The sequence below is a fragment of the Erpetoichthys calabaricus genome, chromosome 5 (genome assembly GCF_900747795.2).
Source record: "Erpetoichthys calabaricus chromosome 5, fErpCal1.3, whole genome shotgun sequence".
In the NCBI taxonomy this organism is placed as follows: domain Eukaryota; kingdom Metazoa; phylum Chordata; class Cladistia; order Polypteriformes; family Polypteridae; genus Erpetoichthys; species Erpetoichthys calabaricus.
In genome coordinates, this window is record NC_041398.2 from 199,088,567 (window position 1) to 199,112,344 (window position 23,778).

At 37.9% G+C, this 23,778-nt stretch overlaps 2 protein-coding genes across 7 annotated transcripts in view; one reads left to right on the plus strand and one right to left on the minus strand.

Annotated features, from left to right (window-relative positions):
- The window catches only part of LOC114652160 (FYN-binding protein 1-like), a 1,204,993-nt gene that overhangs the window by 593,825 nt on the left and 587,390 nt on the right, over positions 1 to 23,778 (minus strand). The gene's annotated exons all lie outside the window — the stretch shown is intronic.
- The window catches only part of dab2 (DAB adaptor protein 2), a 116,426-nt gene that overhangs the window by 69,619 nt on the left and 23,029 nt on the right, over positions 1 to 23,778 (plus strand). For 4 of the 6 annotated variants that reach the window (XM_051927683.1, XM_051927681.1, XM_051927684.1 and 1 more), the window contains 4 exons: positions 12,003 to 12,142; positions 17,039 to 17,137; positions 18,426 to 18,557; positions 18,857 to 18,940. In XM_051927683.1, the coding sequence (XP_051783643.1) occupies positions 12,003 to 12,142; positions 17,039 to 17,137; positions 18,426 to 18,557; positions 18,857 to 18,940 (455 nt within the window). Of the gene's footprint in view, positions 1 to 12,002; positions 12,143 to 17,038; positions 17,138 to 18,425; positions 18,558 to 18,856; positions 18,968 to 23,778 lie in introns of all 6 variants that reach the window. The other 2 variants (XM_051927682.1, XM_051927685.1) reach the window with 2 other exon arrangements.

Sequence of the window (23,778 nt, forward strand, 5' to 3'; positions counted from 1 at the left end):
TTTAAATTGAAGAGTAACTATCTATCTATCTAAAATCAAGTTTGGATGAAGCAAAGAACAGAGATGCCAACAAGATTGTCAGCTGCAGTTATTTTAGTCAACAAGGTTGTAAGACTAAGCAATAACACCATGTTCCTTTTAATAATTTCTTAACACTAGAATCCCTGAAGCCTACGAAAATATTTGTAATACCGGGCCACCTTAAATTCACTTACACCTCGTCGTCTGTGTCTTTGTTTTGCCAATGTGTCGATCAGCACTGGCAGCAAGACAGCCTGCTCACTCACCCCCTACGGAGGCAGCTGAAGTCCAGTCATATGCAAAATACTCAGAGCTAAAGTCGGTTTATCTGGGAGTAAAGTGTCTGAAATTGTATAGGGTAAGTAATACAGTCATATGAAAAAGTTTGGGAACCCCTTTCAGCCTGCGTAATAATTTAGTCTCAACAAAAAAGATAACCGTGGTATGCCTTTCATTTCTAGGGAACATCTGAGTACTGGGGTGTTTTCTGAACAAAGATTTTTTTAGTGAAGCAGTATTTAGTTGTATGAAATTAAATCAAATGTGAAAAACTGGCTGTGCAAAAATGTGGGTATCCTTGTAATTTTGCTGATTTGCTCAATATTGATTACATGCAACACCAAATTGGTTGGATTAGCTCGTTAAGCCTTAAACTTCATAGACAGGTGTGTCCAATCATGAGAGAAGGTATTTAAGGTGGTCAATTGCAAGTTGTGCTTCCCTTTGACTCTCCTCTGAAGAGTGACAGCATGGGATCCTCAAAGCAACTCTCAAAATATCTGAAAACATGGATTGTTCAGTATCATGGTTTAGGGCAGTGTTTCCCAAACTTGGTCCTGGTGAACCCCTGTGGCTGCAGGTTTTTGTTCCAACCGGATTCCTAATCAGTGACAACACCTGATATCACTGATCTCATTTAATTAGCTGGTATTTTTTTTTTTTTATTCGACATTCAGAAAAGCATGGCAGCAGGATTTTTACATTTATAAGACATTTAGAAATATTTCTGCTTTTGCTATAGATTTAAATGCTTAACTCTTTTGTTGATTTCATTATACTTTGCCCTTTCTCTGTGCAGTTTTTCCCCCTTGTATCTTAATAATGACAATTTAAAACGAGCAGAGCAGACACGCAGGCGAACAACACTAAATAATCAAAGGCTGCAAGTACTTTAGCAACCGACCCACTAATGAGTAAATAATGGATTAATTAAACAATTAGAAGACCTAGAAAAGTAGAATGAAAATCAAGATGAAAATACTGTTTTTAAAAAAAAATTATTCCTTTATAACTGCTTGGTACATTTTAATTTTTTTTTTTTTTTTTTTTTTTTTTAGCAAACTTAGTTTTCTAATTTCTATATTGTTCCTTAAACACAGAACTTGGGAAATATCAGTTCACTTAATTAGCCCAGGAGTTCAATTAAAAACAGAAGCTGGTTGGAACAAAAACCTGCAGCCACAGGGGTTCACCAGGACCGAGTTTGGGAAACCCTGGTTTAGGGGAAGGCTATGAAAAGCTATCTCAGAGGTTTAAACTGTCAGTTTCAACTGTAAGGAATGTAATCAGGAAATGGAAGGCCACAGGCACAGTTGCTGTTAAACCCAGGTCTGGCAGGCCAAGAAAAATACAGGAGCGGCATATGCGCAGGATTGTGAGAATGGTTACAGACAACCCACAGATCACTGCCAAAGACTTGCAAGAACATCTTCCTGCAGATGGTGTATCTGTGCATCGTTCTACAATTCAGAGCAATTTGCACAAAGAACCTCTATATGGCAGGGTGATGAGAAAGAAGCCCTTTCTGCACTCACGCCACAAACAGTCGCTTGTTGTATACAAATGCTCATTTTGACAAGCCAGATTCAAGCTTTGGACTGATGAGACAAAAATTGAGTTACTTGGTCATAACAAAAAGCACTTTGCATGGTGGAAGAACAACACCTGCTTCCTACTGTCAAATTTGGTGGAGGTTCCATCATGCTGTGGGGCTGTGTGGCTAGTTTAGGGACTGGGGCCCTTGTTAAAGTTGAGGGTCAGATGAATTCAACCCAGTATCAACAAATTCTTCAGGATAATGTTCAAGCATCAGTCACAAAGTTGAAGTTACGCAGGGTTGGATATTCCAACAAGACAATGGCCCAAAACACAGTTCGAAACCTACAAAGGCATTCATGCAGAGGGAGAAGTACAATGTTCTGGAATGGCTGTCACAGTCCCCTGACTTGATTATCATTGAAAATCTATGGGATGATTTGAAGCAGGCAGTCCATGCTCGGCAGCCATCAGATTTAACTGAACTGGAGAGATTTTGTATGGAAGAATGGTCAAAAATACCTCCATCCAGAATCTAGACACTCCTCAAAGGCTATACTGTAGAAGGCGTCTAGAGGCTGTTGTATTTGCAAAAGGAGGCTCAACGAAGTATTGATGTAATTTCTCTGTTGCAGTACCCAAATTTATGCACCGGTGTAATTTTTTTATGATGCTTATTTTCTGTTAATCCAATAAACTTAATGTTGCTGCTGAAATACTACTATTTCCATAAGGTATGTCCTATATTAAAAGTTGCTACTTTGAAAGCTCAGCAAATGATAAACAAAAATCCAAAGAATTAAGAGGGGTTCCCAGAATTTTTCATATGACTGTGTATCGTTATTTGAAATAGATACATTTCATGTGTGTTCCGTGCCTACAACGATCTGTGTAAATGAAGGATGACAGAAAATGCGAGGCAAGTAATAATGACGTAATTTTGACATGAATTGTAGGATGTGTGAAGCCCAAATATCTAAGAAATGCTTTCACAAAAGGTGTAACATAACAAGTATGCTTTTATTCAAGAATAAAACTGAAGAAAAAGGAATTATGGCTCAGCTGGAAGCATACAGTATGATGCAACTTACTTAATGTAGAAGCTATTTATATAGTAACTAAACATGCCACAAATAAACATAAATGCATGATGCCGTTCTGAATAGCATGATACAATCAAGGTGTGGTTTTATATAGATTTTTTAGGGGAATCCACTAATGCAAATATTTAAAATTGGATAGGAATGTGAATAGTGAAACTAATTTTGCACCTGAAAGAGACTGTTACAAAATACCTTCACAAACTGAACCAATATTTGCAAGGACAATTGTCTAGAATCATAAGTGGGTCTAAAACTATAAAAGCCAAAAAAAAAAGCTTTAAGTATTGAGGGAAATGTAGGTGAATAGAAAACCCAAAGGGATGCACAAAAAATTGATATTTGGTTAGGTTCAAGTGTCATTCTTTTTGGGTTAAGGAGCAATGAAATGTAAAGAATGTGTTTTGGAAGGGACCTGGAGATGATCTTTGGGTCGCCACATTTTCTGATTGATTGAAACTGTCTTAGCTGGCACCTACTCTCAGCATTTTTTTTCTTGTAATATAGCTGTGTCAGAATGCTATAAATGTGCAAGCTACAAAAATATCAGCACTTAAATATTTTTTTTCAAATGAGATGCCTCAAGTGTTTTTCATTTCATTAAGGGATACATTTAGTTACTGGTCTCTCTTTAGGGGAGACTCCATTGAGGTTTGGTCCGAGTCCTGTTGTGCTGCAGTGTTAGCTAAACACACATCTTTCACTGGTACTATGAGATATGTAGGAACCTGGCTATGGAGAATTCTATCAGTAAATATACAGTATGCTTACTGTCTCTCAAATAGAGGAATCTCATCATGCACAGATACTCCAATCTGCAACAAAATCCGTGACGCTTTACACTCTTGACTAGCATTGCAGTTAGAGACACTTTTTATGACAAATCCCTGATTAGATGATGATTGAGGAAAAATTGCTTTATGTCCTGTCTGATCCTTTTTCCTCTGAAATGTTTGCTCATTTTAAAGTGAGCGCCAATAAAGGCATCCTCCAGTCCGTTTCAGATCCCTTGAGTTAGCTGCTTCTCTGTTGGCCCTTTTGCATTGCATTATTATTTGGCCTCTGAGGGGAAAAAAGTCAATTAACATTTAGGTAAAAGTATATAAAATTGGTGGCTGAAACTAGTTACTAAATAAGGTGGCTGGAAAGAACACCTGCAACCACTGCATTCCTCATGGATTTGAGTTTGACGCCCCATGCCAACTTGAATGTGGGACTCCACACTCTTTATTGAATCTCAGGTTGTCCTGTGATCTATTGAATCGGGGCAAAACTATGGGCTTAGGGATCTTTATGTGATCTTTAAGTTGGGATGGTGATGCTTTAGCCTTGACATTCTTTGAGCTATTTACACAGATTAAAAAAAATACCAAAGCCAGTCTAACTTATCTGAGTTGAGTTGATTAGCAGACAAAATATAAAATGTTTTTAATTCAGCAAAAATAAACAATGGATAAGTTGTTTGACAGGATAACTTTTAAATCCATTTGAAAACCATGACCTCCCAATTACCCATATTATAATTTTAAGTAACATGATAGAGTCCAGTAAAAATATACGGCACATATGACTGAAGTCTTTTAATGTGATACACACATGCTGAAGTTGGTACAATTTATCCAGTCATCCATCCTTACCAAATTTGGAGTGTATGGCAAAAATAGGTTTTGGCTCAGATTACTCTCTGATTCAGCCAAATGTTTACTTTCATGCAGGGAGAGGACTTTAGGACATCATAGTCACATACAGTATGACCAGTGTTTAACTCCCCTTGTTCCTCTGCAGAGCACATTTAGCCTTTATTGCTGGTGTACTACAATGTTGCAACATCTTTATTTTTAATGGAACAAAAACTCAATTAGTTATAGTGCCAGTCTTCTCGGTTCCATTTCCCACGCCTCTTGTCTTGACATATTGTAGATGAGTCCTCAAGTATGCTTGCCAACTGTTTTTCACGTTCTGTTTTACACACAGAAATTTTCACTCTAATTTTCTTGGATAAAAATGATTAATTTTCACATCTCTCGTTTCAGCAGTCATTAACTTGCAAATAAGAGCAAGATTTAAGAGTAAGAAGCAGTGTGCAAAAAGTGTTTACTTGGCTCATTTGTGTTTTTATTCTTTTTTCTATATAGTTTGATAAATAAAAGTGAAGAGCTGCACTGTACTAATTGTTATTGCTTGTCTTTGTCTGTAGAGCCACTGGTGTGTCTTTGTTCTATATACTATTTTCTTTTGAGGTAAGACTATGAAGTCCATATGCACATGGACCATTGAGGCAGGGCCCATAAAGTTTGTAACCGTGTAACATCACTCTGCCAGTGTACGTATTACTAAAAGAGCTTCTGCTGCAATAGACAGACAATGTATATGGCATTTTTATAGGGGAAAATGTCTAAGTTGAAAATATTTATTAAAAAAAAATGCAGTTTCAAATGAAGAATAAATTTGTTTTCTGAGTGCAGAACCCAATTAGACTTGAGTGCATCTCACATATGTCTGTCTGGAATTTAATTACTATAAAAAGAATGGCCTTTTTATAGATGTACCAAATTGACTCCCTGAGCCATTTTATTTAATCATTCCTCTTATTTTGTGGTAACATTACAATGTCAGGCTTGTGCTGAAAAAAGTGAGCCCTTTTCAGACTTTTGACATGCTGTTCCTCTGTATAATTGCTGGTTTTCCTTTTTTTGTTTTTTATTTGTAATCATTATCCTTAATGGTTACATAAAAGGAGACAAGGCATGGCTTTCTTACTTTACTTAACCTGGCATTTTTTTGATTGTGTCATTGAGTAAAAAGTAAGCTGTAGAGAACTCATGACTCACTGGTGACCCAGTGAAATGTAGAAAGCCACAAGGCTTTTTATTTATTTGTTTGTTTGTATTGAATTAGAACTTGGGATTCTCCAGGAGTTCAGCAATATCTGCAATTAGACATGTGGCCCTGTATAGTATATTTTTTCAGAATACCATCTGTGTAAAATGTACAGTGTAAGATTTCTGATGTAAACAGTGCCCTTTAACATTATCTTGCGATTTATAAAGAAGGTTTTTACTATGATCCTTAAATGCCAACATGGCAACTTTTTTTTTTATAATTTTTTTTTTTCCACCTGTGTCAAGCTTTTATATTAGAGAGCTTGTTTTGGTTTTCCATTTTTAGTGGAAGTTACCAAGTATTATAGATTTGCTTTAGATATGTATTTATTTAACACCTAAGCATGTGTGTCTTTTAGAAATGAAAAGTTTAATTTTTTGGCCAGATTTTTTTAGATTTATGCAAAGTGTATAGTTAAATTTCAATCATGCATTTTCTTATTTTTTGCATTTTGTAGTTATTTGTTGACGGTCTGTCATGAGGTTTGACTGATCTAACCGTAAATACACCCATTTAGTTAATAGTTTTAGGAATGTCACACACCTCAATCATCAGTAGTTTGACATTGTTACCTGCTTCAGGAAACCACATGGACTCTGCCTTAATTGTCAGCATGCATATGGACTTGGTCTTTCATGTTGATGAGTGCATGAAGAAGCTAGTAAAACAAAACTAGTGATTCCTTTTCTTGTAAAAATTGTTGTTTGGATCTTTGTCTTGTCATTGTCAATTCATTACTGTTTTAAAACTATAAAAGAGAAAATTGTAACCCAAAATGAAAATGTACATTTTCATTGAAACTCTGTTAGCGTGAGGGGAAAAAAAAAACTGTAAACGTTTAAGAGTTTTAAATTATACCAAATTATGCAGTCCTGGCTTAAAAGACTGACAGCAAAACTAAGCTATATAATTATGGTACTGTTAAGAACAGTTGGCCTAAAATGAGCTATTTGACAGCCAGAGCTGAAAACTCTGCTTGAGTTCAACATTTGTGCACATAAATTTCATTTTCATGCCAAATTGCAAAAAGCTCAAGAATACCCCTGGACTGTTCTAAAGGAGCACTAAGTTGGGCAGTACCTCATGATGTGCAGAAGTAGAATATTATTGTTAGTATTAAAGGGAAGTCTGTGTACCATGCACCAAAAATAAGGATTTATTTTTTTATCTACTCTTCAGTGCTGTTTGATTTGGCATTACTTCTGCAGCTACTGTATCTGCTTGCGCAGTAGTTGACATGTGTTAGAAGTTGAATTTCGGATCTTCATGTATTAGTAAAATAAGGTGGTCCTTGATTTTCAAGATGTTAATAGGGCTTTGTGGTATGTGCTGTGAACTTCAGAATGTGATTGTCATTACTTTTTTTACATTTATTAATCCATCATTTCTATGTGTCTTCCAACTAGGTTCCATTCAGCTTTAAGCAACATTGAGAGACTAATAGCTTATTTTTTTCTCTTAGACCAGTCTATTAAAGTAAATGTACTGCATCATATGGGTGTGTGTGTCAGTCAAAATACTAAAGAATTTTGTAATGAGAAAGGAGCAGGAGATAAAACACATCACATTGTAAAATCATGTGTACCCTTCAGGTAAATAGTGCTGATCTACTTTCTGTTCAGTTCCATAAAATATCACTCTTAAATACTTTTCTCCAGAAACATGTTAATTAGCCATGTCCCAATCATGCTAAGATAGTACGGGTCATTTGCTACATTCCTATTCAGTGCCAATATAACTGGCTTATAAACTGCATAGCCTGCAAGGGAATAGCACGTCCAAGAAACTGTTTCAGTCAACTGAAGCCCAAGATATGCTTCAGAGTTCTCTATCATTTTTACTTTGGTATGCTGTGCTGCTGAGCTGAGGATAAGACTAAGCTATGGAGAAGGTCGACCTTCCATGAAGTAGACAGCTTAAGAATGAGTCCGAACACATTTTTCAGTAAAAGATTTGTTGACCTCAACAGCACTGGAGTGTAGTGGTAGCACTGCTGCCCCACAATAAGGAGACTATGGTTCGCATCTCCCTGTGTGGAGTTTGCATGTTAGGTGAACATGGAGGTTAGGTGAACTGGTGATGCTAAATTGGCACGTGTGTGTGTTTGCCCGGAGAAGGGCTGGCACTCTGCGCAGGGTTTGTTCCTGCCTTATGCCCTAGAAGCTGCAGCCCCCATCAATCACCCTCATCTATATTAAGCAAGTTAGAAAATTTATAAGAATTGTTGACATGCTTTGTTTCATTTATTTACTGTCTAAGCTGTTCTGCAGCATTTGTATAGCTAGTCAGGTGAGAGTGACATAAAAAACACTGGGAGCAAGAAGGTAGTACATTACAAAAAAAATATATATATATGCGGACAATATTACAGCAGACAGAAGAAGGAGGCGGTTTCCTTCCCATACTAAGAGTGCCGTTTCATAAAGTTTTGATGATGCAGTTCACTTTAAAAGTATAGAAAATGTCTTTTTCTCTCTCTCTCTCTCTCTCTCTCTCTCCACCTTCAAATCTGTTACTACCTCTTTTCTTGTTTGCTAAATATGATGAAAAGCTGCCAAATTTCAATTATGTGCCTTTTTAGTTGTCATAAACTGCACAATTTCATAAGGACACTCTTTAATTTGACTAATGAAATTTAAACTTTGTTTCAGTGTTGCTATTTTTTTTTTTCTACTTCATAATAATTTAGTGATCTGTTAAGAATTTATATATTTTCAAAAGTTTTTCTCTTGTCTGATCTTCCAAAGACAACCTTGTTAGTTGGATTGGCAAATCCAAGATGGCACTGTATGAGTGGAAGAGTGGGTGTGTATTTGAATACTTGGATTTGTTTTATGCTCTGTGATAGGTTTGTGCCTTTGTGCACAATGCTACTGGGACACTTACCAGTCTCAAATAACCCAGAAAATGAATTGGGCAGGTTTTACAATGTTACTTTGTAATAAGAGTTGGCATTGTTGCCTCATGACTTCAGGGACCAGGTGCGATTCCTTATTCATATATGTCTGGTTTCCCCCTTGCATGTCATGCTAATGAGAAGGTCTAAATCACCCCAGTACAGTGGAACCTCGGTTCACGAACGTCTCGGTACACATACAAATCAGTATACAACCAAAAAGTTCGCCAAACTTTTGCCTCAGTTCATGACCACACACTTGGTATATGAACAAGCCAGTTTCCCTTTTGGTTTGTGCATTTCCTGTGCAGCGAGCAAGAGAGAGAGCCGCGCACACACACAGGCAGTGAGAGAGAGAGAGAGAGAGCTGGACGTATAAGGTAGGAAGGCAGTTAAAGAATGCACTGGGCTTGATTTTGTTTTCACTTCTGTTTACAGCGATCGGTTCGTAGCGTGCATTGTTGCAATGTTACTTTTCTTGGTGGTTTATTAAATTACGGATTTTTTCAAATGTTCATTTTTTTTCCCTGTGGTTAAAACTCATTAAAAAAAAAAAAAAAAAAAAAAAAAAAAAAAGTGTTTTTAGGCAGCGGTTGGTAGCGCTATAGCGCGAACTTTTGCAGTGTTAGTTTTCTCTGTTGTTCAAGGTTTTCTCAGTGTTATTCAATGTTTTTACATTTAGTTTACTATTACGCTGTGCATTCTATGGATTAATGAACTATATTTGTGCTTAAAAACTTAAAATATATATATATATATATTTACATACAGTTTGTATGGTCTGGAACGGATTAATTGTATTTACATACAATCCTATGGCGGAAATTGCTTCGGTTCACGACCACGAGTTTACGACCAGAGTTTTGGAACGAATTATGGTCATGAACCGAAGTTCCACTGTATCTGTGAATGTGGATGTGCATGTCTCATACGTTGGACTGACATCCCATCCAGGGTTGATTAACTCTTGAGGGTGATACTGCTCCAAATGGCCCTGCAATCAATAATATGGGTTCATAAAATTAATGCCTCGGTAGAATGTATCCGATTATAGGCACAAACTTATCCCTATTGTTTTGGTGCGCTCTGCAAGCTCTAATAATTTGTGACATCTCAAGTATATCTTTAAGAGTCTGAAATTAAGAAATGCTCTTTTTCGCAGCAAGTTATAAATGTCATTTTTAGAAAGTGTGCACAACTTGCTTTGCCTTTTTTAGAGGAGCTTGCTTCAACGTGATTTGCCAGATAAACAAAAGGCATATTTTCTTTGTGCTGCAATGGCATCTGTGGTAGCCATTCAAACAGGGGGAAGCATATTTTAGGCTTACATCTTAAAATTGGTTGATTTATTGCATTATGTTATTTATATGTAAATTCTGCCCTCCTTTCTTTTTGTAAAAAATAGTCTGTGACCCTTTCATACCATCTAGGAGTCTTTTTCAGGGACTTGACCAGTTTCCTCTCAATTTCCAGCACAGCAAGTTTGCCAAAACGTTTATGGCACATTTTGTTGCAGCTGTATGACTTGACTCATTTTAAGCAGGAGAAGCTCCTCTCTACACCTGCTGCTAAAGGCACTAGCTTGTATAGCTGAGGCATTGAACTATCCAACTCCATGTCTTTATATAAAAAAAAAAAAAAAAAAAAAACACAGCTTACCCCTGCTGCCCTTCAAGTCACAATTTAAATATAGGACTTGAAGTTGAAATCTCAGTCTCACTGAATCAAAGAAATGGCCATTACTTTTCAGGACTTTGGAATTCCTCCTCAGAAAACACCTGTCTCATTTCATCAAATTTCTCAGGATTGATTAGTTCTAGGAAGCACATTCTTTGCAAATTTGAAAAACACTGAAAAATCTGTTCCATAAGGTTGTTTAGGATGGCAATGTACAGATTTCTGTAATGCTCCTTGGGATCCTGCAGTTTTGACAAATGCAGACTCTTTGCTCATTTTGAGGGTCTGACCCGAGACTTGCCACTTTTGCATAAGCAGCTTTGAAAGCCTCCTCAGACCCATTTTCCTTTGCAAAAGAAACAAGACTGTTTCTTTGTTTGCAGTAAAGAACATCAGTAGCCCTCTGCTGCACATTGTCAAACACCACATCAGTTTCTGAAAAGGTTTGTTTGCATGTGTTCAATATAAAAACAAAACTCAAAATTGTCCAGTGTCTTTAAGAAGCCTTTGGCAGCATTGTGTATGTCTGCGTCTACTATGGTCTCATCCTTGATAATCTTTTCAGAAGTCTGCAGGAGTTTTCACAATTTGTGATGTAAATTTCCACCAAATAGCGAGTGTTTGAGTAACCTTGGAAAACCCTGCAGACTCTAGAAAAGACATCCTCTTGTGACAACACAGACTTGATCCTTCATGAAACATCAAAAAAATCCAACAAATCACTCCTGAATTAAACCTGTAGTATCAAACTATGACAGACAGTTGTGCATGACATGAAAATATCTGTTGTCTCATCTACTTGCAATGCAAAAAAGGGAGCCATTAGACGAGAACAAAGGCAAGAGAAGGTTTGGGGATCCACCCTATATACTTTAAAAAAAACAATGAAGTTGAGGCAACAATACATAAATCCAGAGTAACCTTTAGAGAGCGAGTCCAACGTGAGACTGAAATAATACAGAGGGAATGACGGCTTTATAGGGGACCGGCAGGAAGCGATGTGTCGGTTGGACTGCACCTGGAAGTGAAGTCAGGCATGGGATTGGAAGTGGAGCCTGCAGAGGAACTGGAAGTGGGGTTATGTTGGTTTTCCTTCTGAGGATCTGTAGACAAAAAGAAAAAGTGCTAGTGCACACTGCCAACCCTTGATCCACCTTAACAACAGATTGAGTGAAGCTGATCGACTACCTCCAATGCACACGTGTGACACCATTGATTTCATCCTTCAGTCATTATGCAGCAGCCCAGCGTCCTGGCCAGCCCACTTCCCCTTTTACTCCCAGAGACGCTGAGCCTCCCTAAAATGATGTTTTGAAGCATAAAACATCTAGTCCAGTTAAGTATTTTCATAGTGCTTCATTCTTAAGTTGGCACAACAGTGTTGCTCTGAATAAACCAAGCAATTTCTGGTTTAAAAAAAAAAAAAAAAAAATCCCAAACTAATTTAAACAACTAGTAGAGGTAGCTGGTCCTCTCCTCGCACAGTCTGTTCTCCTGTTTAGAGTAGGTTCATCAAAAATTTTTTTTTTTTTTTTTTGTCTGCATCTGATGACTATGCATTTAGTGTTTACTTAATTCACTATTTCTTTCCTATTTGTACCTTTTTCTAGGGCCAGAGAAGACGGATGAGTTCTTGCTGGCTAGATTCAGAGGTGATGGAGTCAGGTACAAGGCTAAATTAATTGGAGTGGATGATGTTCCTGAAGCTAGAGGGGACAAAATGAGCCAGGATTCCATGATGAAACTCAAGGTACCTTTGTACTTCAGTGAATTGTGAGCATTCAGTGCCTACAATTTTAGAATTAGTTTAGTCTACATAGCTAATATCTATTCCTGTACAGGTTCACTGGAAACCACAGCTTTTTCCAGGTACATCACAGGACAAAGCAAAAGAACAAATATAATGTACTACCAGTAATTCAGCTTGTGTCTTAGCATTTAAAATCAAGCAATACCATGCAACTTTTGTTGAGTTTACTAAAGGTATCCTCCTTCTATCCCTTGATGTCAACAACAGCTTTGAAAGTGTTAAAACGTAATGTTATTTAACATTAATAACAAGATTTGTTGCTGTGCTCTTCTTTGGCAAAAGTAATTTTAGAGCATGTGCAATACTTACCAAAAATAGTAAATGTAAGGATAAGAATAATTAATAATAACCTTGCACAAGCATTGCAATTTTTTAATCACAATTAATCAAAACCATCAAACTAATACATTAGTAACATAGTTGTAGCCCACTGGAAATCGATGCTTTACACATCATCCTAAAGATGCTTTGTGGGATTGAGATCTAGGGACTGTGCAGGTCACTGAAGCAATGAAAAGTGGTCACATTCCCAGATTACTTTGATGCCAATACATTTCATGTGTCATGCTGCAAGAGGCCTTCTAAGTGTGGATAAGCTGTGTTGTGGAACAATTTCATCCCATTATGGCTGCAATTTTTGGCTACATCTAACCATTTAAGTGTTCTATAGTGAATATCAAGGTTCTAGTATGTTCCAGGAAAACTTTCTCTACACCATCACATTGTTAACGCCAATGAGATTGACTCCATGGACTCCTGTTACTCGTGCCAAAACCTTATTATTTCATCAGGATGGTGCTAAAAGAACCTGGAGCTGTCCATAAGCTGTTTTTACAGAATGCAAACTCGTGCATGTATATATATTAAACAAAACTCATTCATTGTAGAAACATTTTGTATTATTTGAACGTCAAATTCAAAATGTTTAGAATTTCAAATTTTGGTTTATATAGAAAATCAATTTTCATTCATTTCAGTTAAACTTTTTAAAAGTTGGTGTTTTTCCAAACTAGCATCAAAGACATATCTTTGTCAAATACAATGGGCATAAAATAATTGCTTCTGATGCTAAAGACAATCTGTACACAGCAGGTGCAAATACTGTAATTTAAAAAAAAAATTGCTGACTAAACTGTGAAGGCAAAGGGATGCCAGAGAGCCCCAAATCCCAACACAAACACACACTAAGACTATCCTGGGTTCAAATTAATGGGTGTTTTATTGCAAAATACCTTGTGTACATGGGCACGAACACAAGTCGTCTCTCCTTCAATCACCTCTCCTCTGTCCACCGCACTATACTTCTTCTAGTTTAATGTTGCCTTCCTTCCCCCCAGCTCCGAAATGTCTGGACAAGGCAGTGCAGTCCCTTTTATTGAGGACTCGGGAGTACTTCCGATTACGTGATGTAGCCACTTGAAGCACTTCCGGATTGTGAGAAAGCCTCGGAGATCCTTGGCAGGGCCCCCTATCATCCGCCAGGGATTCCAACAGGGCTGCTCCTTTGGACTCCAGCTCCTATGCAACCCTGCAAGCATCCAAACTGGGATGCTATATGAGGGACACTGCCACCTATTAAAGTGGGGGATGAACTGTTCCCTGATTTGCTCTTCTGCCAGTTCTTCTCCTCTTTGGGCATCCCACCCAAGATGGGGATCATAAGGCATCCTGACCGGATATTGCCCCCATTTAGTCCATCCTTACATTATGGCTTCCTGGCTGGGTAAGGACTCCACCTTCATCACAAGCAGAATGCCCAACCATCCCCTGGGGTATCTACAAAACTTGTGTGTGTATATGTATATATGTGTATGCATATATGTATGTGTATGTACTGCATATATGTATGTGTATGTACTGCATATATGTATGTGTATGCACTGTATATATGTTTGTATATATACAGTGCATCCGGAAAGTATTCACAGCGCATCACTTTTTCCACATTTTGTTATGTTACAGCCTTATTCCAAAATGGATTAAATTCATTTTTTTCCTCAGAATTCTACACACAACACCCCATAATGACAACGTGAAAAAAGTTTACTTGCGGTTTTTGCAAATTTATTAAAAATAAAAAAGTTGAGAAAGCACATGTACGTAAGTATTCACAGCCTTTGCCGTGAAGCTCAAAAGTGAGCTCAGGTGCATCCTGTTTCCCCTGATCATCCTTGAGATGTTTCTGCAGCTTAATTGGAGTCCACCTGCGGTAAATTCAGTTGATTGGACATGATTTGGAAAGGCACACACCTGTCTATATAAGGTCCCACAGTAGACAGTTCATGTCATAGCACAAACCAAGCATGAAGTCAAAGGAATTGTCTGTAGACCTCCGAGGCAGGATTCTCGAGGCACAAATGTGGGGAAGGTTACAGAAAAATTTCTGCTGCTTTGACTCGGGTCCCAATGAGCACAGTGGCCTCCATCATCCGTAAGTGGAAGAAGTTCGAAACCACCAGGACTCTTCCTAGAGCTGGCCGGCCACCTAAACTGAGCGATCGGGGGAGAAGGGCCTTAGTCAGGGAGGTGACCAAGAACCCGAAGGTCACTCTGTCAGAGCTCCAGAGGTCCTCTGTGGAAAGAGGAGAACCTTCCAGAAGAACAACCATCTCTGTAGCAATCCACCAATCAGGCCTGTATGGTAGAGTGGCCAGACGGAAGCCACTTCTTAGTAAAAGGCACATGGCAACCCACCTGGAGTTTGCCAAAAGGCACCTGAAGGACTCTCAGACCATGAGAAAGAAAATTCTCTGGTCTGACGAGACAAAGATTGAACTCTTTGGTGTGAATGCCAGGCTTCACGTTTGGAGGAAACCAGGCACCGCTCATCACCAGGCCAATACCATCCCTACAGTGAAGCATGGTGGTGGCAGCATCATGCTGTGGGGATGTTTATAAGTGGCAGGAACTGAGAGACTAGTCAGGATAAAGGGAAAGATGACTGCAGCAATGTACAGAGACATCCTGGATGAAAACCTGCTCCAGAGCGCTCTTGACCTCAGACTGGGGCGACGGTTCATCTTTCAGCAGGACAACGACTCTAACAACACAGCCAAGATATCAAAGGAGTGGCTTCAGGACAACTCTGCGAATGTCCTTGAGTGGCCCAGCCAGAGCCCAGACTTGAATCCGATTGAACATCTCTGGAGAGATCTTAAAATGGCTGTGCACCGACGCTTCCCATCCAACCTGATGGAGCTTGAGAGGTGCTGCAAAGAGGAATGGGCGAAACTGGCCAAGGATAGGTGTGTCAAGCTTGTGGCATCATATTCAAAAAGACTTGAGGCTGTAATTGCTGCCAAAGGTGCATCGACAAAATATTGAGCAAAGGCTGTGAATACTTATGTACATGTGATTTCTCAGTTTTTTTTATTTTTAATAAATTTGCCAAAACCTAAAGTAAACTTTTTTCACGTTGTCTTTGTGGGGTGTTGTGTGTGTATATAATGTATATATACACACACAGTTAGGTCCATAAATATTTGGACAGAGACAACTTTTTTCTAATTTTGGTTCTGTACATTACCACAATGAATTTTAAATGAAACAACTCAGATGCAGTTGAAGTGCAGACTTTCAGCTTTAATTCAGTGGGGTGAACAAAACGATTGTGTAAAAATGTGAGGCAATATATATGTATATACTTTTAATTTTCATATTTATTGGTGAGAGAGAGAGAGATATGTAAACTTTTGGAATCTGCTGTTGGTTAAATCAGTTCGGTTTGTTTCATCATCAGGTCCTTCCATGAGAACCCTAAATACAAAGAGGACTATTTCATTTATGTTAGGTAGAATGCCTAGAGGGGACTGGGCGGTCTAGTGGCCTGGAACCCCTGCAGATTTTATTTTTTTCTCCAGTCGTCTGGAGTTTTTTTTTTTCTTCTGTCCTCCCTGGCCATCGGACCTTACTCTTTTTCTATGTTAATTAATGTTGTTTTATTTTAATTTCTTACTTTGTCTTTATTTTTCTTCATTATGTAAAGCACTTTGAGCTACTTTTTTTGTATGAAAATGTGCTATATAAATAAATGTTGTTGTTGTTTTATGTTTAAAGGGAAACAGTACCATTGCCTAATGTGGGAAAAAATGAAATTAAGGCTGCAACCTAGAAGGACTAAACAAATTTGAAGGGGTCTGAATACTTTCTGAATAGAAATTATTTATAAATAGCCAGAAAAAAATTAGACTGATAATGAGCTAGTGAAAAGACACCTACCCTAAGAGTCGAGCTTATGTTACTCAGACTTTTTTCTCCTTTGAAGTATATCCATCCATCCATTATCCAACCCACTGTATCCTAGCTACAGGGTCACGGGGGGGGGGGGGTCTGCTGGAGCCAATCCCAGCCAACATTGTACACAAGGCAGGAAGCAAACCCGGGCAGGGCACCAGCCCACTGCAGCCTTTAAAGTATATTCTTTGTAAATCTTCCTGGTTTTTGGCTATAAAGTAATCCTTAAAGATTTAAAAGAGCAAAGTAAACAAATAATGTTTTGCTTTATAAAGCAAAATATACTTTTAATTTTGAAATAGTATAGCATAGCCCCTAGGAAGGTGGTTTTTAAATTTATATGGAGTTTAAAAAAAAATATATATACCCTAATGCTAATAAAAAAAAAAAAAAAAAAAAGGTTTAGTCCTTGTATGGTTTATGTAGCCAGTGCTTTTTAAATCTAAAAAAACATTTCTAGTATATTAGTTTTAAAGATGGTGTTTTGTGCTTATTGATATTCTTTTTTTTTATTAAAGCATCTTAACATTAAAATTAACAATCAAGCTGGCTTTTCAAATAAAAGGAACCTAATAAATGTATTTATTATTTTTGTTGTGCTAGGGCATGGCAGCAGCTGCTCGTACACAGGGGCACCACAAGCAACGAATTTGGATAAACATTTCCTTGGCTGGTATAAAAATTATAGATGAAAAAACTGGGGTGAGTGTTGTGTTCAATTTATATGCAACGTAGATGTGTGTGCATTGTATATGTGTATAAATATATAAGGTATGGTCGATATGATAGTGATAGTTTTACACATGGGAAAGGCCATCTCACATTATCAAGTAAGTATTTATATAAGCCAGACAAATTTTGGTATTATACTAGTACCTGCTTGGATGATCTCCTCATTTGTCAATGTTTTGACACAGCACTTCTGGTATGGATATTATACCAGAGGTACTATAACAATGTGTACAGTGACCAAAATCCGTTTCACTTGTATGAATGTGTACTGGTTGTTAATAATAAAAAAAAAAAAAAAGAATAAAAATTGGTTGATAGCCAATAATAATGCTGTCACTAGTTACACTGCCAAATAAATCATACCAATAATTCAGTACTTTAGAACAAACTCTTAGTAGGATCTGTGGATTACCTTTGGTGAAAGTTTAAATTTCATAATTCATTTGTGCTAGTTTGTTGGCCTAACTCTACAATTTCCTTCAGGTCTGTTGAGTATGCAATTAGTTCTGCATAATGTTATCACTTAGGATATACTGTACATGCCTTGATTAGATAAACTTCTGATTGCTTATCTGTGTATGATGGAAATGAATACAATTGCACAGAATGGCCACTTTTCGTGACATAGATGCACTTGTGTGTGGGAGAGGCAGAGTCACTAACTCACTCACCCTAGCAGTGCTGATGTTTACTTCAACAGTGGTGAGCTGTCTATCATTTTTATTCTATTTGAATTGTTTAAGTAAATTAAGTGTCCAAGTAGAGAAGCTTTTCTTTTTCACATTTCCGAGCAGAGTAAGTCTAAACAAAACTACATTGGTGCCACCCTGCCACAAACAAGCACTGCAGCTCTAGATGCTTAAGAGCATGTATTGCAGAGTTGTGTTGTTTCATGTGTTTAGTTGGTTAAAATAAATGACAAGCCCTGAACAATCTTTTTCTAAATTCCTGTTTTTGCCAAAACTGTTTTTAAAATTTATTTTCGGGGACCTCCTGCAGTATTAATTTGTGGCTTTCAGGGAGCCTGAAGGGTTTATATAAGGCTCCTGCCTCCCCTGGTATTTTGCACCATTATTTAAACTTCACCAGTTGTGGTTGTTTTTATTTTGGTAATAACCTGGTAATAACAATTTTAGTTGTTTACTTTAATTTTCTTCATCAAAACACATTCTTCAAAAAAGTAAAATGCTGCACATTAAAATATTCTACTTTTCTAAGATTTATAAGAGCATTTTGTTTTTATTAACTTTGTTTATAGGTAATAGAGCATGAGCAGCCAGTCAATAAGATCTCGTTCATTGCAAGAGATGTAACGGACAGCCGAGCATTTGGCTATGTTTGTGGTGCAGAGGGTCAGCATCAGTTCTTTGCTATTAAGACGGCTCAGCAGGTGAGCTTTGTAATATTTGTTGTAAGGTCCTCACAGATGTGTCAGGTGTTTTCATTTTAAATAAGAAATGTGTGACAATAGGGAAATGTATTCAGTTGTAAGATTTTCAGATGAGGACTGCATTTTTTTTAATTTAACAATAAAGTGAATGGCAGTAATAATAATATAGGACTTCAAAATTGTTGTTCATGATTCTGTGAAGATGATGGTTACCGGATTGTTGTGAAGTATAAGTAATTCACTTTGTGATTAAATTTACAGGAAGATTTTTAAACTTGTTTTTATTTCCATTTTTGCAGGCTGAGCCTCTTGTTGTTGATTTGAAAGATCTTTTCCAGTTAATTTTCAATCTCAAGAAAAAAGAAGGGGAAACTGAAAAAAAGGTTAGCAATATGCATGATTTGTATACTGTTCGTCTCGATGGACTTTTCTGAAATGTTTAGCACAATACATTATTTGATATTCTTTTACATAGCAGCCTCTAATTGGAATCGTGATGGTTTCCAAATTGTAAAGGATGCTGAGGTGTCTGCTGAACTACCAAAGCACATTTGTTTTTCAGTTCACTTTTTATATACTTCCACCTAGTGGACATTTTTAATTTGTACACTTTTACTCTTCTAACATTTTAATATGTGCCATAATCATTTGTTTTTCTTAACTGGTTGTACTGTACTTATGAAAAAGTATAGCTTTTTTTTTCATTTCCCATTTCCTCCAAACATTTTTGTCTGTTGCTTTTAGATTCCTGCATTAAGATTTAGAATAAATTGTGTTTAAAGTAGCTGTATATCTTCTCCATTTAAATATGAGAATATACACTTGGAGAAGGGAGTAAATGAGACTCTTAAGTTTATCAAGAGGCATAATAACTATCCTTGGGGTTGGGGGCATTTTGCAGTCTTTTCCTAACATAATGTATGGTAATTTTCACATCTCTCTGAATAGACAAGTATAACAAGAGCAAATCCTGCTGACAATAAGAGAGAGAGGGAGAGGTTGGGAGCATGCAGATCATTTTAATGTATGATTGTATGTCTGTCGTAAAAGATATCCTAAAACATTTGTGAACTTTGAGTATGCTCTTCCCCACCTACCAAAAATGGTAAAAAGCAAATATTCACTGGTTTATAGGGTCATGATTGTAACAATATAGAAATACTACAAATAAAAAGGAATTATAGGGGTTGTATAAGATTCTTGTCCACATAATTATAATATTAAAGTAATAACATATGGATAAGTGAAGAGAGGCTGTTGCTGTCATCTAATAAAATGTATTATTATTATTATCTGATTAATAACATTGAATCTGCAATAATCTAAAAACTGAAGATAATTTTAAGTGATTACAAGAAGGCCATTTACACAGTGAGTTGAACAGCCATAAAGCAGAAGTTGCTTTATCAGTTTAGTCAGTGGTGCAGCTTTATACATACAGTACCCAGGACTTCACATTGCTTAGGCAGAAGGTCAAGTTTTGATTTGAGACACTAGATGGACCCTATGTGGTTATTTACATGAGTAGACCCAATCTTGCCCTTAGTGTCTTCTAAGAGGTGGAGTGGAGGCATTCTCTTAGATAATTGTGGGTGATCGTTGGAGCAGGTGGGTTGGTTGATCTCCCTTGAAGTATTGCCACTGATCACCAGAGGTGGAAAGGGTGCCCATTGGAGAATTGCAGTAGATCGTTGAGTTGGGAGAGTTGGAACTGAGGACAATCGGAGCAGTGTTGATTACTTAAATTCACCTGCGGCAGCCGTACATGACTCATTCCCATTAAACATAAAAGACTCACGATCCAACCAAGAACCATAGTTTAAGAAACCTTGGACTAAATCCCTGTTTGGGGCTGTTTCCTGCCTTATAGCTTATAGGATATGGTCCATTTCCCCATAAACCTAAACTGTATTTTTGAGTTGTTTTAGAAAATTTCAGAGAGAGAGAGGTGCATTATAATATATTAAACATTCTCCAGCACAGCTAGTAATGTCCATAAACCACTCCTATAAAATTTAAATTTAATTGTAATTGGTGTTTGTCACCACAAAATATTTGTTGTTCCTCCTCATGGTCCACTTTATGCTGCTGCTTAAGGAATTTCAACTATTTTTTGATGTTTAAAATTTCCAAATTTCTCTTTCTTAAGGAGACAGTTTCATGGGCTGTCTCCTGATCTTCTATACCAAACCTTTCTTCAGCTAGACTGTGATTGTTGTCTTAGTCTGTAGCCTTTTTCAGCATTTCCTTCACTGTCACTTTCAGCACTTCATTGAACTGTTGCCAGACTTGTAAACCTGCAGTTATTTGACTCTGACTTTCATGGACAATCTGTTTCAGCATAATGAAACTCCGGCCACTTGATCTCCAGGCCTGGCTATTCCTATGTCCCACCAGGTTTATCGCTATTTTCCCCTCTATCCTTGCAGGTACCATACTGTCTTGGCTGTTTTCATAGCTCAGACTTTTGGTCTGTTAGACTGGGGTGCTCACTGTTTTTTTTGGGGGGTAATGTCTATATTTGGCACGATGTAGCTTCTTTAGATTTCATTCTAACATAAGATGCATTTTAGGTGGCCAACCCATCCTTCCTCAATTGCCATCTCTCAAAAGTATCCACTGATGACTCTTCAATCATCACCCTAGTCAACTACTCTCCCCATAAATGTCACCAGACTGACCCAGGGTTGGAGGTGTAAGTGGGGGGGAAAGTTGGCAGAATAGATCAAATACTGTAATTCTTTTTTTTTTTTTTTTTTGTGTCAGATTTCCCAAAAAAAAAGTTTTGTTCACATTAAATATGATTAAAGCAGGGGTGCCCACACTTTTTCAGCTTGCGAGCTACTTTTAAAATGACCAGGTCGAAATGATCTACCTACATTAAAAATGCTATACAGTAATCCCTCGCTACTTCGCGGTTCACTTTTCGCGGATTCACGACTTCGCGGATTTTATATGTAAGCATATCTAAATATATAACGCGGATTTCTCGCTGCTTCGTGGGTTTCTGCAGACAATGGGTCTTTTTACTTCTGGTACTTGCTTCCTCAGTTGGTTTGCTCAGTTGATTTCATACAAGAGATGCTATTGGCGGATGGCTGAGAAGCTACCCAATCAGAGCACGCAGTTAAGTTCCTGTGTGCTGCTGATTGGCTCAGCGACAGAGTGCTGCATTAACCAGGAAGTCTCATCTCACTCATTCAGCATTAACGTGCTCCTGCTTCAGGGGCTGTGTCCAAGCGCCTACAGAAGATGCAAATGATTGCAGAAAAGGTAAAAGTTTTGGATATGTTGAAGGAAGGGAACAGCTACACCGCTGCAGGACAACATTACAGCATCAATGAGTCCACGATTCTTTTTATTTAAAAAGGAGGAAAAGCATATAAGATCTACGGCCGCAGTATCCTTTAACCAGGGCGCAAAACGAGTTGCAAGTGGACGTGATAAGGCAGTAGTCTGGATGGAATCTGCTTTAGGAATCTTTGCAACAAGGTCGACGATGTCATGACCGCCTACAAGCTGCTCTTCGACCGGAAAAGAAGCAGCGGCAGCAACTGCCGATCACAATGTTTTTGCAGCCTTGCAAAAAAGAGCCAGTTCCTACAACTACTACTACTACTACGGATACACCTTCGGAAACCGTGGAGGAGGTGCCCCAGGAAATGGCACCGCCGTCTGAAGAGACGTAAAATACAGTCATTGGCTGCGCGGTAAAAGTCATCATCACCTTCATCGTCGTCATTTTTACTGCGCAGCATATTCATCACCATCATCACGTCATATATAGCTACGTGTACTTTGCTATACAGTAAGTGTAAACTTATCTACCGATTTCATATTGCTTAGCAGTTGTCCCTGTTATTAATAGAGTAAAGGGTGGGTTGTAAACAATACAGGGAGGGTTTAAAAACGTCCAAATACACGTTAAATAATTAAATAAATATGGTGTCCCTACTTCGCGGAAATTCACTTATCGCGGTTGGCCTTGGAACCGATCTCCCGCGATAAGTGATGGATTACTGTGTGTGTGTGTGTATATATATATATATAAAATATGCTGAGTATACTTTATACATAAAATATATGTTGTCATACCTTGCATAACTGAGTAACCTTTTATGGCGCAATAACAATTCAATACATTTATGGTCATTACAGTATTTGATTTAATAATCTTCATGTGGGAAAAGACTGACTCGCATAAATAGTAGAGCCGAATAATGCAGTCAAGGAGGTAGCACATTTCCTCATGTTTGGGTACTTTTCCTGTGTGAGTAAGTTCCAAAACTGTCCAAGAGCCCCAGACTTCAGCTGAATGTCATCCTGTAGTGTCAAAATCTCATCCTCCACTGTAGAGGAGCTTTAGGTGAAACACTGTAGTGTTCCAATTTTTGATGCAGGTGAATCGCCCTCAACATCTTCCCTAAATGGATAGCACTTAAATGTAGAGATTGGCTCAAGTAAAGCTGGATCTTGAAAGCGTCCGTCAGTCTGACAGGCAATTTTCAATCTGCTCTGTGTAGCGTATGCTGTCAAGTTGCGCACAATCCTTCCATTGCGTCTCCAGCTCTGACGCAAGGTTTTGGATGTTCCCCAAATCAAAGCACTGGAGCTTTGAGGACAGGTGTTGCATTTTTCGTTTGAAAGCATTAACTGAGCTAATCATATTGACCATGGAGTTCTCTTTTCCTTGCAGCTGTAAATTAAGCTCATTCAACATGTTGGTCAGATCGGGAAAAAAAATGCCAAGTCTAGCAGCCATTGATCGTTATTAAGTTGCTTGTATTCTGCATGTTTAATGACAACGAGAAACTCCTTTTTCTCCGGCCAGGGGTCTTGAAATCTCAGCAGGAATTTCTCCCTATCCATCTTTTATCATCTCTCCATCTTGGAAGGACTTCTTATGCTTAATGATTGAGTGACTCACCCGGAACGATGCTTCGGTGTGTCTGCCTTTGCTTTTGAAGTCAGCCAAGTGAAAAATGACGGCTGTCCGATTAACTGCGATTTTAGTTCACTCTCCTTTCTCTTTCTCAGATCGCTTTTCGAAAGGAAGTCAGTTTCGTAGTTATGAACAGTTTGAAAGTGTCTTTCCATATTTTCCTTCTTTGGAATAGCAGTGATAGATTGACAGATCAGACAAACGCACTTCGATTGTGACATTGTGAGAATAAAAAATCCTCTTTGAATTCCACATCCAGCCCATACCCTCCCCAAACAA